Source organism: Phaseolus vulgaris, chromosome 2, assembly GCF_051622355.1.
Source record: "Phaseolus vulgaris cultivar YP4 chromosome 2, ASM5162235v1, whole genome shotgun sequence".
Classification (NCBI taxonomy): domain Eukaryota; kingdom Viridiplantae; phylum Streptophyta; class Magnoliopsida; order Fabales; family Fabaceae; genus Phaseolus; species Phaseolus vulgaris.
This window is the reverse complement of record NC_143499.1, coordinates 29,677,208-29,691,799: the sequence shown is the minus strand read 5'-3', so window position 1 is coordinate 29,691,799 and position 14,592 is coordinate 29,677,208. Positions and strand designations below refer to the sequence as shown.

At 31.7% G+C, this 14,592-nt stretch overlaps 2 protein-coding genes across 3 annotated transcripts; both read right to left on the bottom strand.

The window, feature by feature from the left end:
• Positions 1-223: 223 nt before the first annotated feature.
• Positions 224-8,402, bottom strand: LOC137811319 (mechanosensitive ion channel protein 2, chloroplastic). 2 transcript variants are annotated; one of them, XM_068613009.2, is made up of 15 exons: positions 8,058-8,348; positions 7,073-7,096; positions 6,879-6,990; positions 6,727-6,786; positions 5,531-5,688; positions 4,403-4,526; positions 4,223-4,320; positions 4,014-4,127; positions 3,643-3,706; positions 2,944-3,093; positions 2,729-2,839; positions 2,391-2,558; positions 2,169-2,282; positions 1,371-1,427; positions 224-1,233 (listed from the first exon to the last, which is right to left on the bottom strand). In XM_068613009.2, exons 3-15 carry the CDS (start codon positions 6,951-6,953, stop codon positions 433-435), a joined length of 2,094 nt encoding a protein of 697 aa, XP_068469110.1. In that variant the 5' UTR covers positions 6,954-6,990; positions 7,073-7,096; positions 8,058-8,348; the 3' UTR covers positions 224-432. The 2 variants fall into 2 exon arrangements, with proteins under 2 accessions (XP_068469110.1, XP_090154657.1); XM_090298531.1 differs by having other exon boundaries at positions 6,879-7,096; positions 8,058-8,402.
• Positions 8,403-11,383: 2,981 nt separating this feature from the next.
• On the bottom strand, positions 11,384-13,731 carry LOC137809685 (uncharacterized protein At4g38062). The gene has a single exon (XM_068610782.2). The coding sequence runs from the start codon at positions 13,704-13,706 to the stop codon at positions 11,502-11,504; it is 2,205 nt and encodes a 734-aa protein (XP_068466883.1). The 5' UTR covers positions 13,707-13,731; the 3' UTR covers positions 11,384-11,501.
• Between the last annotated feature and the right edge of the window lie 861 nt (positions 13,732-14,592).

Genomic DNA, 14,592 nt, shown 5'->3' with positions numbered 1-14,592 from the left:
CATGCTCATGTGGATAAATTTAGAAGTCTTTCCAATTCAAAAACTGAGCGTATAATGTTATAGTTGAAAAAATAGTCTATATTTGTGCAGAACAATTGACACTTTATTGCACACAATCCAATACTGCTCTTCAAAAATGAAGTTTAGATCTAAATAAATTTTATATTTCTCATTGTGATTCTAGTAAAAGTAAAAATACATACTAAACTATTTGATGTTATAATTGAATAATTGAAAACCCCTTTTCCATATTTTTCTGAAACAGCAATTACTATGCAATGATATGACAATACAGCTTGAGTCCTTTTATGGAAATGAAATGACTATATACAACTTCCTAGTGGTGGGAAACTGCTTCAAAGCAGTGCACTGCTGGACTTGGAACATTGATGTTTGAAACAACAAACTAGTTGAACTCACTTCTTACGGCAACTAGTCCTTTCCATCTACAGCCTTGGAAGATCCATTTCCACCCTGGAATGCAGCCATTTCCTTTGCCTCTCGAGATGTCACATCCTCAATCTCCTCATCAATGGGAAGTGTCCTCTTTGATCCCTCCAATGCAACACCTAGTACTATATTCTCTTCAAGAACATTCCTGGATGCAGGTTTCTTTTCCCCTTGTGGTTTTGATGGTATATTCGTATTAAGTCCACCAGTTTTGTCAGCATTGTTAGATGAGGAGGACACTACATTGTCAGACTCAATATTTGGCTTTATGTTTTTAGTGGTCTGACCCTTGGATTGCTTGGCATCTATGTCCTTCTGGGATAGACTTTCTACTACCAAACCAGATACTTTAGATTTAGAAGAAGATCCTGGAACCTCCACGTTTTCCTTATTTGAATCTGATTTCAGTGGCTTGTTTTCACCCACTTCTGGATCAGGTTTGGGTGTCACAACTGTCTTTACATTTGTGTCAGAATTAGATGTCACAACTGTCTTAGAGTTTCCATTTGCATCAGAGTTAGATGTCTTGTTATCTTGATCAACAACTGGTCGTGCTGATCGATTTTTCATCTTATCATCTGCATTGATTTTGTAAGACGGTTCAATTACTAGTAATGGACGGTTAGGTACTGTGCCAGCACCACCACCACCAAATGTGGAATCTGCAAACGGTATATTCTCCAAGTCAGCATCACTGTACACTTTCTGCAGGGTACGGACCGGTGTGGCAAGCCTGGCTCGGTGATGGCCTATAACTCTAAGAAGATCCAACAGTATTGCTTCCTATTTCTCAAAATTCAAAGGGTGAAAAATCAGCTAAATCCAAGAACAATAATACAAAATAGAAAGAAATCCTAATTTATGAGATGCTTATCTCACTGCAGATATTTTATTTCAGATAAATAAGGAAGTATTCTTGCCTTAACACACAGATATTCTTCAAAATGTGAGGTCTTGACAAAACAAGACACCAGAATCTGTGAAAATCATAGAAAAGAAATGTTATAAATATATATATATTACAACCATATATTACATAGATAAAACGTGGGCAATAGTCAGGTTTTTTATCATGATTGATGGAAGTTCCAATCTGATAATATAGGTACATGATGGAACATGATAGATGCACACGTAACAAAAGCAGGTATGTTTTGTTTATATAGTACTTTACAGTATTTTTATAAGTTTAGACACTAAACCATGTAGACTATTATCAAGTATCAACCTATTTCACGTATTCATTAACCTATTTTGAACAGTGAAATCGGAATTGACAAAGATATCCCAAGTATTTAAACATGATATTTACCATAAAACCTAAAACTAAATTAAAATTGATCTAAATATAAAACATAATAGGAGGAAGGAAACTAGAGATTCATAGAGAAACTGTTTGCTGCTCTCTTATAACTTTTCAATTAATTGAATCGTTTGCAGGTAGGTTTAAAGCATGAATAATGATTATAGAAAGAACTCGACGTTAGATCACATATTACAGAATAACAATTTTGTCCTAGGGAACTGAAAGTTAATTTTACCTATAAAAAACAGCACAGAATGAATTCTTCCTCAATAAACTATTTATGGCACAATGATTACTGTAGCTAAATATTTATTGGAAAAAGGAATAATAAATAAAATACTATTTATGAAATAAGATCCTGTTCAGTTAGCACAGAATCATTGATTTGCAAGATTAACTACTCCATACTAACCAAAAGAGCCTGACTTTCAGGATTTATGTTGTCCAAAAACACTCTCCTGTGCAACCTCTGTTGCTCAACTTGAGGATTTTTGGCCAATACCTTCCGCATGTCAGCAACAATGTTCTGCAGAAGCATCGAACCATTTGTCACATCTAGGGATAATTATCATAAAATGCTCAATATTAGTGAAAAAAATTAACTATAAAAATAAACAATAAAACTATTTCTTACATTAATCTTATTTACATCCAAATGAGTAATGGCTAGATGGGTTTTGATTCGCCAATGTGTTTTTTGACTAAGGTTCCGCACAACATTCACTGTAAATTTGTGGTTTGGAATGTGAACAGCTTCACGATCTTCACCTCTAATAATTGTTGGTGACCACCAGCCAACATGCTGCATAGCATGAAAACATCAATGCCCAAAAAATAATGACTCAAGGGTAAACACTACACCAATACTCTGTAATGTCCTTCTGTTAAGTTATTCCATATAAAAAAAATATGGTACATATTTAATAGAAGTAATTCCCACATTCAAAAGTTATAAAGTGCCGCTTAACACACCTCAACAGTACCAGAAACCTCATATCCTTCAATCTTTGTTTGAATCCATTCATTAACCACAAAAGGCCGAGTTGCGTGAATCATCACACTTGAAAGGAAGTTTGTAAATATCTGAATAGATAAACTTAATGTCAACAAGTGCCACAATAACATTCTGGCCACGAAAATACAAGGGAATTGTGATAATTAGAAGAAATGATAAATTAATTCCACACCTCACGACCAGCAAGAGTCAGCAAAACTGTCCCAAAACCTCCTGCAGTAACCCATTTCTGGGTAGAGAAGCCTAACAATTCCATGAACAATGAAAAGGCAGCTATCCACACTGCAGAATAAACAGCTTTGCCAGCAAATTGGAATCCCATCTAAGAAAAACAGAAAATTTATTATGTCATTGAAATTGAACCACCACAAATAACCGAGCAATACACCAAAATCCAGATTTTTGTAGTAATTATATTCAATTGGCAATGCAGTAACCAAGCTACTGGCCTTCCACCAATGATATATAATCTAAATACATACACACCCAATATAAATTCTTTTAGCCTATGTACATAGCAAAAGATATAGCCATCATATATTTAAGTGTTCTCAGTTCTTCATTTTTTATGTAGATAGAAGTTAATTTAGAAGATTGATAATCTTCTCTATGCATAAAACAAAATGATGGGTAGAAATGCTACATCCAAAAGCTGAAAAATTACTTATCATTAAATAGCTGGGCAGATATATTGCCCAACTAATGTCACTGGCTGATTGATTGATAAATCAGGTTTCAATGGAGTCATAACATGTAATTAAATTTATGACAGCCAACAGGTGATAAAATATATGGAATCCACAACATAACTATCATGTTTAAAATCAGAACTATAATGCCTGTTGTCTATACAAAAAGAAAAGATACAGACATTTCTCGTCTCACTTGCATCAGTAGTACACTCTGCAAAGAATTTCTGTGATTGTTGAATTACACTGCACAAGAGAATCACACAATAAGTTTATGGATGTAAAACTTAGAAAGCATTGTAAACTGGAACCCCAAATCTGGCTACAACAATGATAATCTTAAAAGAATTATAGTTGAACGGTTCCCATCATAAAGCAAATAAAAAGCTGAGATAATAAATACGTAAGGTATCACAATATAGCAATAGAAAATCAGACAATTTCTCTCGTAAAAGAGGAAGAAAAGCCTAAATAAGTGCTTAAGTGCATCATTAAGTGACCAGAATATTCATCAACTTCAGGAGATCAAATGAAGGCGAGGAAATAGGCACACCTTGATAAACAATAGGCGAAGGCCAGAACTGTTGACAATGATCTCACAAAATTCAGAAGCCGTTCCTTAACAAGCTGGCCAGGTTCTGAAGGTAGAATTAATGGCTCTAATGCTCTGAAATTAGTGAATAAATCAGCACATAGAGATAGCGCATCAAAGAAAGATATAACAAATTCAGAATCTGATAAAGTTATTATCATAACAGAAACCTGCAAATAAGTATTGCTCCAGTCCATAACAGTAATGGCCGAAGGTAAGAAGTTACTATATAGTGAGTGGTACTTTTCTTCCAACTATTATCACTCTTCTACAATATCAGAATTAGGTATCAATTGCATTGGATCAGTTAAAATAGTTAATACAAGAAAAAAGAATAACTGCAATTCAACCTTAAAAAGTATTTTCCTTGTCTGGAACAATAATGGACCAACACCCCATATTGCAAAAATGACAACGCCAATTGCAGGAATCAACTTTACAATGATAGGACTATTTTGTAACAAATTACTAGACCTGCATAAAAACACACAAGTGTATACTTTAGAATACATAGAAATATGCAATAATATTCTTTCATAGCTTAGAATAACCTCTAGATTTCTTTATTATAACTTATAGGATTGGTTACTCTATTTCCTCATCAAATCATTATTTATTTCCTTAATTAGTTAGAATTATAATTAGTATAATTAAGAGTCAGTGTTATACTTTTTATGAACACACAAACACAGCAATATACTGTAATACATAATAGTTAATATCAATCGGTATTTCATTCTCTTTTAAACAGTTTTATGGCTTTCATATCCTCCTAGCAGTTTTAGGTGTGTTATTTATTTTGGCTTCTTCCGCCATTGGTTTGTCAGTTGTTTGTGACTTTCCAGCATGCCTTAACCCTCATATTTTGTAAAGAGTTCATATCTCCTACAGCATACATTTTTAGTGTGCTTCTAATAGTCTTTGGCCACCGTCGCTGATCCCCCATTGTCATGTCATCATTATGACCAGTTTAGACCTTTGTTTTGCCATTTGTGACTTTATCCAACTTTTTTTGTCAAGTGTTTGGTTTAATTTCTCTCTTTTTATTGACCTACAACTTACTCTACTCAGATCTACCCTTTTAATTCAAATTATGCAAAGTGAGGTCAGAGACATCAGTCAGGCCCCAGTTTTCCCAGAGATGTGCTCCTAACCACACAACTGGCCCTGTGGCTTTCAAGAGACATCAACAACCCTACTCTTGTGGCCTGGCTTCGAAGAGACATCAACAACCCCACTCTTTTGGCCCTGTGCCTTTCTAAGAGGGAATATGATTAGTATGAATTAAGACAAGTACTCAAGGTCTTATGAACACATCAATACTTTGTAATAAATCTCAGTTAATATCAATTATACTTTCATTTTCTTTAGCTGTCTTCCTCCTATATCCAAAACAACCATACCAACATATACTAACAAAAAAACATGTAGAGTGCTTCAATTTGTACACTTATTGGCTGTAAAAACACAAATATTACCTAGCCAACACGGTAGCAGCCACCTTAACAGCAGGAAGATCATTTGGTTGCCCAGAAAAACAATGACATTTAAAAGATCGAGCTTTGCACGATAATGTATGTGTTGGCTTGTTTATATCTCGAAGGTGTTGAAAACCCCTGCACTCCTGTCTCATGAACTACAACAAAAGATTGACTCACTGTATATTCTAACAAAAAGAAAAAGAATGAGCCATTTCTTAATTTTGAAAAGACATTATTGAGTAATTCTTAATACTATAACGTAAACATTCAATCATCAATTAATCCAGTCACATAAGGTACACCTTAACAATTGCTTGACAATATTGCAGAATCTGGTAGAATGCTAATGAATACGAGTCAATTACGATAAACTTCTCAACAAACACTAATGAGAGATGAAAAAATAAAAATGAATCAAACTTCTTCATAGGCACCTATAAACTTTACAAAGCTTAATATTCTTACCTTTGAAAAACCTTAACAGTAGAGCTTTATAATCGAAAATCTCTCACTCTATAAGCTTCCATACTAGACCTAAGTGATTCATTGAAATAAATAGAAAACCTAGGATTGTAGCTACATAAAAAACCATTTGCTGTCAAGTGTACTATAGATCAACTATGAAAACCTTGTCCCACTAGGTGAGGTCGACCACATTGATGACATGGTATGACTTGGTAAAAGACCAAATCCTTAGAGATATTGTTGATCATAAAATAATCCCCTTTCCCTTTTCATGGACTAAAACCATGTAATCTTTTGTCCTCACTGGGGCTTCCAGCAATCTTCTTTAAGTATTTGAATCACCTTAAACAATTTTTTGTCATCTTTTCCTGGATTGGTGTCACACCATTGCATCATTGTCTTCAGTCATTTCGTATATATATGTCCTTTCTTGTGATCGCACATCAATCCTAAAACTCTTGTTTCAACTACTCCATTTTTTCCTCTTATTATAGATCAATCTAAAAAGATGTTTTCTTAACAAAAACATCATAGACAAGAAATTGCACTCAGAACCAAAACTCATAGATACCAAGAAATCTATAACTTAAAAATATAACTTAAAAAAAGGACACAGAGCTGCCTAATGCTAAAGATATACAACAAGGCCATGAAATATTTTGGCACACCAACTGCACAATGAATAAGCAGCGAGCAACAAGACAATATCACTATATTTTAAGACATACCGAAATAGGATATGAAGGACCTGCCATAAATAAGTGTAACTTGCCATGCTCCTTTGCCCTCTGTAAACCATAAAGTGATACGAAGGTGAGAATGATGTTATAAAATAATGAACATTAAACAAAGAATACAGAATTGTAGAGAAATTCTGTACCGAATCTTTACTGTAGCCCAGGTTCCTGCAAAGTCCCAATCCATGGGACAACTGCAGGGAACCAGGAAGAGCCATTACTGAATCGAAACAGATACCAAGGCCTCACTGGTAGCTGGAGAATGTATGAATATGGGTATTTCAGAATTTTTACACTATTCAACAAGTTCTACACAGACCAAGTGCAGCTAATACACCTTGATAATCTCCAATTCAGCAACCTGCAGTCAAACTGATGTTAATTAATATGACCATCCAAAGGTTAAGGATACAAAATATGTAAATATTTCTGAACCAAAAATTCCAGTATAGCTCTATAGAGTGATTGAAACTAGCTCTTGATGTAAGGCATCACAAAATACTATGAGTTTCGGTGAGAATTAACAAGAATGATTTCAAATGAAATTGATTGTAGTTAAAACTAATTTTGTAGTAATGTGATTTAAGTTTGAATGTTTATATTCTAAAAGCAAGTTAGTAGAAAAACTCAGTATAAAATTATTACCCAAGACAAAAGCTACCTAATGTTACTTCAAGTCTATCAATTTTAAAACCTGGATCAATTCTTCAACAAGAAAGCAATTGTGCGAATATTTGGCTAAAATCACAATAATTGATATTTTAATGTAATTCTAGATAGAACCTGTTTGAACAAACCAGGAAAGAAAAAACAAGAAGAAAAAAAATAAAATTGACTTCTCCATGAATAAAAATTAACTTAAGCAAAAGTTAAAAGTAAAAAATTTAGATAAGATATATGAGGGTGTTTCCAAATTAATTTATGCAAAAGCTAATTTCAAGATATAGAGAAATTAATTTCAATCTGGTTTCTTTCTTTTACCTCCTGAAACTGTTTATGGAGAAGTTCATCCCAACAAACCCAAAAGCAAACATAAAATCAAACATGCACTAAGTTAACATCAAAACCTAAAGTCAGCCCTGAATTCTAAACCACCAAATAGAACAGTTTCATCACCAAAACACTAAAATTAAACCCAAATAAAAAAAACTCGATAACCCCTTCATATAAATAGCCTGAATTTGCAACTTACATCGTGTTATATACAAACAATTAAAAAAAAACACCCATGTCCACGGTGAAGCTTCAGAAAAAGCAGGGAAATTTAAAATATGCGCTTAAAAGATTAGAAATTTGTAGAATTTGATAAATGGGTTGGTTACCTGTGACGAAGAAGCATCTGTCTCTCAAAGCTTCCACCCGCACTGGTATTTTGTCTGCCAGTTTTTACGAGGCACAGCTCAAAGGAACAGAACAGAACATAGAAAACAAAAACACGCCCATTATTTTTTGTTTTTTATTTTTTGTTTTGATTTAACATTAAAAAAATTGAAGTTTGATTTCTTGTGGGTCCAACCGAATGACTCGCCTTTGTGTACCAGAAATTCAGATGTTGTCATGTCAACCACGCCTCGTCTCAGACACGCGCTGCATCTGAGCACCACTGGTTCTTCTTTCCTACATTTTTTTTGTTTTTACTTAATTGGTGTTTCTGTTCAGATAAATTTTAAATTAAATGGACATTTTTCAAACAGATAAAAATAATCTCTGTTACTAGTTTAAGTGGTCACATAAATAGAAAAGGCTGTAACTATTTTCATATTTTTTTAGTAAGAATAGAAACTGCAAAACTATGTGTCATCATGAGAGAAAAGTTCTATGAGAAAGTATTTTTATGCCAAAAAAATTGTAACTTTAAATATATGTGTTTAGTGTCTACAACATTAACATATTTAGATTTTTGTTTTTATAATTCTTTCTTATTTTTCATCATATAAAATTTGAAATCAATATTTTTAATCTTTATAAAATATGTAAATTTTAATTTTAGTTATTCTAAAAAATTATAAATTTTAAGATATATTTATTTTATAATTTTAAAAGAAAGGTATCATACTAATATTTTATCACAACAGAGTTATATATATTTAACCATTTAGTAATATATAATCAGTTAATTAGTATTATACGATGATAATAATAAAATTTAGTTTTAAAGAAAACAAAAACAATTACATACTAAAATTAAAATTTATTAATTTTAAATTATCTATAAATATATTAAAGAAAAAATGTATTCTTATGTGATTTTTAATGCATTCAAGATGTATGGTCACTTAGACTTTTTTTTATTGAAATTTTTAAAGATTGCCTAGGATCAATTTAATGTTTTGACTAGTACCTTTAATCAAATTTTGAAGAAAGAGAAAAATATATTTAGTCTATAAGTTTAATAAATAAACTGTTTAGATAAAAACTTTCATATAAAAAGAAAAAATAAGAACGAAAATATTCAAACATCTCAAAACGTTCAATATACAAAATAATCTTTTTTACACAACTCCCTTCAATAATTTCATATTCTTATTAAATCTCAATATTTAATGTCATATTTTATAGCTAGATTATATTTAATAATTTTTCATTTACATCAAATTGTATTTTAACTACTTATATATTTATTTTATTCACAAATATTTAACTCGTCATAATTATGTTAATAACACAAAATACATACTTTTAAAATTATTTTATATATTATATAGAATTATTCAAATTAATTTACATAAATAAATGAGACTTGTTGCTTGAGTGGTGTATTTTAGTTTAAGTATTATTTATTTAGAGTATAAATTTGTCTTTTTTTTATTCCACCTATACAAATTAAATATCCACACAATACATCCATATGTACACAACTAAGATAATCCACATTTTTGTTAATCTCTCAATCCAAATTAAATTAACACCACTCTAATTCAATAAAATTCTCATTATAATTTCAGTCTAACAAAAAAAAAATAGCTCAAGTTAACTCCTCTCTTAATTGTAAAGAGTTTTGTTTATCAAATAACTTTATTTGTAGAAACTAAGATGAGATTAAGGTGCTTAGAGATCATCTTTATTTTTTCTTTCATAATAGCTTATTTACATACCAAACATATATTTACAATCTTAAACTAGCATAAATTTAACTTTTTCCACATTTAAAAACATAACTCAATCCATACAACAAACTCACAAAAATATAAAAGATTTTGATGTATGAAACGAAAAAATTCACTCAAATTGAAGTTTGAGTTGAAGAGAATTGAATTGTATATTTTATAAAAACAAGATACAGATACATACATAATATATATATACATAATATATATATACATAATATATATATATATATATATATTATACATGCAAAGCTCATTATTATTATTATTTCTCACTCATTTATAAATTTTACAATTTAAATATATATATATATATATATATATTTTTAAATAAAAACTTTCATGTAGACATCACTATAGATCTCAGCTAGGCTGACACCTCAATTAACAACAATCATTTATCATCACATGAAAAAAAAATATTATTAAAAAAAACACAAAAATATGGGGGTATTAGACCAAATCTCATATGTTAACAAAAACGATACATAGGTAGACTATACCTTAAATATATTTTTAGTGTTTAAATAATACTTTTTTTAGTTCTTCCATTAGATAAAGTTGATGATGTTTACAATGGTGAGTTATGTTGAGAGTCTCTCCTTATTCTAATGGGGATCTGGGGACCAAGACTAATGAATCTTGATAACTGATCCATTGAATATATTCAATGATGGTCATTATAAAAATCTTGAAATTATAACACTAAAAAATGTAAGCATTAATTATTTGGTATCTCTTTATAAAGAAGTTTTTTTTTCTCATTCTCTATATAAAGGGAGTTTATGAGGAAGATACAAATAAGTAAGTGAGAAGAGTAAAAGAGAAAGTTGATATTCACCATAGTGTGAAATTAAAAATCCTAGTGAAAGGCTAGAGAGACTATGTATTTCATTCTTATTGGGTGAGATTGAATAAGAAAAACAAATATTATAATCTTACTTTCATAGCAGAGACATATGTGAATTTTTATTTTTCAAGTTGAAAAGGTTTTTCCACGATAAAAATCATCAGTTTCATTATTCTATTTTTGTTTTTATCTTCTATTATTTACTTATTGTTTCTGCAAATACCTGTTTTGTATCTCACCAAAGAAGGAGAATTAGTTTTGATTTTACCATCGCCTAACCTTAAAAGTTAAAAATAATATTTTACAAAATTAAACAATTAAAAAAATGAAATTTTGTAATTAGTGAACTAAAACCATACTAAATACATATTTAAATCAAATTTTGAAATAATTGACTGAGACGAACACGAGATTAAAAAAAGTAACGACTGTTTCATTCAACTTTTAAAAGACACGTAGATAAGAGTAGTTGTAATTTTCTTTCAAAATTAAAGGATCCTTAAAAGGGAATTTATATTTGCACAAATGAATTTTGTCCGTTTTCGAAATCATAATGAAGTTCTTAAAAGAAATTTAAAACAGTGATTCAAAGTTGAAAGTTAGAAAAAGTCTTACAATCTGTGAATTTCTAAGAAAGTCAGAAGGGGTTTATGGAAGAACTAAGCATAACTTAAGACACAAGTGTTTTGAAACCCAACAAAAAGACATAGACATAAAACAGGGTAAAGAAAATGAACTTCATATTCTACAATTTTTCGTCCTAGGAGATGCAAATCTCATTTCTCTATCAAATATTTTCCCTATTGCAACTAAATGTTGAGCAGCTTAAATGGTGATCTTAGATCAGAAAAGGTTTCAGATTTCTTTATCCCCGTGGAAGAATGCATCATCATATTCTTTTTCACAAGCAATTCTTCATCCTTTCTGAAATTCATTCCTAGAAAATCATTCTCAAATGATTGCACTAATCTTCTCAATCTATCCATTAGTTGAGTGTCTACAGTAGTGCACTCAGACATTTTATCATCTAATCCCTGAACAAAACCCAATAAGTTATCCCTTTCTGATGACAATCTTGTAGCACTTTCAAGCAAACTTCTATTGTCTATCTTGACCTTTTGAAGAAAAACATCTGAACCTCTTATCTTGTTCTCCATTCGGTCAAGCAACTCCTTCGCTTTGAATTGGTTTGCATTCATTTCCTCTTCAACATTCAATGCAAGCTGTTCTGATTGCTTCCAATTTACCTCTTGCAATTTCAGTTTCTGCTCCATATCATATATATCATCCTCAAGTTCGTCTATCATCAACTTCTTCTCTTCAATTTCAATAGCTGCTAGAACCTCAGCTGCTGTGATCTTATTGCAAGCTTCTTTGGCATGAATAATTTCAGCCTGTTTCTCAACTAGCTGTGAAGAAATGGAGGTCAAGTTGCTAGTGAACTCCTGTTCTAGTGAAGTCACCTGATGCATGATCTCATCTGTTCTCATATCCTTTCCCTCAATAATCTGGATAGGATTCTCTTTCTCGTGCTCATTGGTTCTTTCCACATTTCTTTGTGCAATCACAGCACTTTCAAATTGTTTTCTGTACGATTCTTGTTCTAGCCGAAGAACCTCCTTTTGAAACTCCTCTAAAATCTTGTTCTTCTCCTCTATGATTTGGAGATATCTCACTTCAACAGTTTCAGACGACTCAGATGTTAACCCTCTTGCTGGGACAGAAGTTTCTGTTTCCTTTACTTCTGGTTCTTGTTCAAATAGGAAAGCATGTTGCTGCAGACAATCTATTTCATTTTCTTTCTCTACCAACTTAGAAATCAAGCTATACTTTTCTTGATTGAGGCTCTCACTAAAATCTACTTGATCAAGGAGTGAATTTTCCAGTTCTTTGCGCATGACAAGCTCTTCTTCAAGACCATTCTTCAAACGTTCAACAAGTGACTTCCATATTCTCAATTCAAACTCCATTTCACTTCTTTCACATATTCTCTCATCCAGTTCAATGTTTGCCCTGTCTAAAGCATCATAAGCTTCCGTAAGTTGTTCTTTGAAACCAACTTCCATGTCCAAAACTTTCTCTTCAAGGAGTTGATATTTAGTTGATTCTTCTAGCATCAAACATGCTGCTTCATTGATATCTTTCTGGGCACTGAGCAAAGCAGCATCTTTCAACTCTAACTGCTTCATCAGCTGAAAACACTTCTCTTCTTTCTCTTTCTTCAAATTTGAGACTTCATCTTCCAGACGCTTTCTCTGGCTTTCCTCGTGAGTAAGAGCTTGTTTGCACATGAGTAAGTGGTATTCCAGATCATCTGATTTTCTCAGGTGGTAGTCTAACAATAACTGCAGTGAAGAAATCTCATCAAGCAATGTATGTTTTTCCAACTCCCTCTCCTCCTTACTTGCTTTAAACTGGTCTCTAAGTGTTTCATCCTCCTCTTCCTGATGATTAAACTGTTCCTTCTTCCATTGTAATTGTTCTTCCACCTTCATGTTTTCCTCCTCTAACATCTGGAACGTGGCATCTGTTTCTCTTATTTCTCTTGAAGTCTTTAAATTGTTCTCTATTTTTAAACACCTGTTGTTTGAAACTGAAATGCATCCTTTCCGGTTTTCAATCTCTTTTTTGCACACAAGCATCAGTTGTTCTTGGTTCATCATTTTCTCTTTTTCCTCCTCTAACGGCAATAGCAACCTTCTTTTTTCATCTTTCCACCTTCTAAACTTTTCATCACAATCTGCTCCAAGTTTATCATTTGCAGCACTGAGATGCTTGGTGGACTCTTTATTATTTAAACTATCAGTTAAATCTTCATTTATCTGCTCAGCGCCATTGATTTCATCTTCCTTTTGAAGCAGTTCTTGATTCAGATTCTCAAATTTGAAAATAGCTTCCAGTATCTGATTGGTATGCGCATCATATGATTTCTTCATGTTCTGAAGTAGATTTGCTTTGTGCTTGAGTTTCTCGATTTCATCTTTAGCTTCTTCGAGTTCTTCATAAACATCCATCGCTAGAAAATCCTGTTTGCCAGCAGCACTGAATACACCTTAGTAGAGAATATTTTCTCAGATCTTCTTGCTTATAAATCAGAGGTACAAAAAATACAGAACATATGAATCTGACTTTCAACAACGATAATGCCAAATATTTATGTTATAAAACATAATTTTGAATTTGAGGAATATATTACTCAGACTTCATCACTCGAGTACTTCCTAGTAAAACTATATATAATCTATCATAGGAAAATGTTTGGAACCATCATAATTTATGTTAATCTTCACATGCAAGTATTATTCTCTTTTCTTGTAAATTTGAAAATTTTAAGTATGTGTTATGTAGATATTACGATCTTATAACTATCTAATAATTTCTCATGTGACACAATGCTGCCCTCCAAAGTTGAAACCCATGAAAAACTTCACATTTAGAACCTCTAATTGTAGATGTTACAAACACAGCTTGCTTGGTTCTCTTAAGTCTTAAGCATAGAAAAAGGAACACAATCCCAATGTTAATTAGAAAGAATTACAATATCATCATGGCTGCATACAAATTGTTCATTAGAAGTTAATATCAAATCCAATTCCCATTTCAGGTTTGATTGATTCATCCTTATTACCATAGTGCTACCCTCATTTTCAATTTGTTTCTTATGTTTGAAACATAAGAAACATGACAGGTTTCATTTTTAATTTCAATTGATTAGATTGCATTTTGCAAGACACTAAACCATATATTGAACATTAAACAATGCTAAGAATAAAATAACATAGCTAAAAATGTTTCAACATGTGAACCAAACACTTTAATGAGGAAAAAGAAAGAAAGAAGTGAAACACAGAAACTGACCTGAGTTTTGGAGGAGGAAAGTGTTGGTGAAAGAATGGAGAA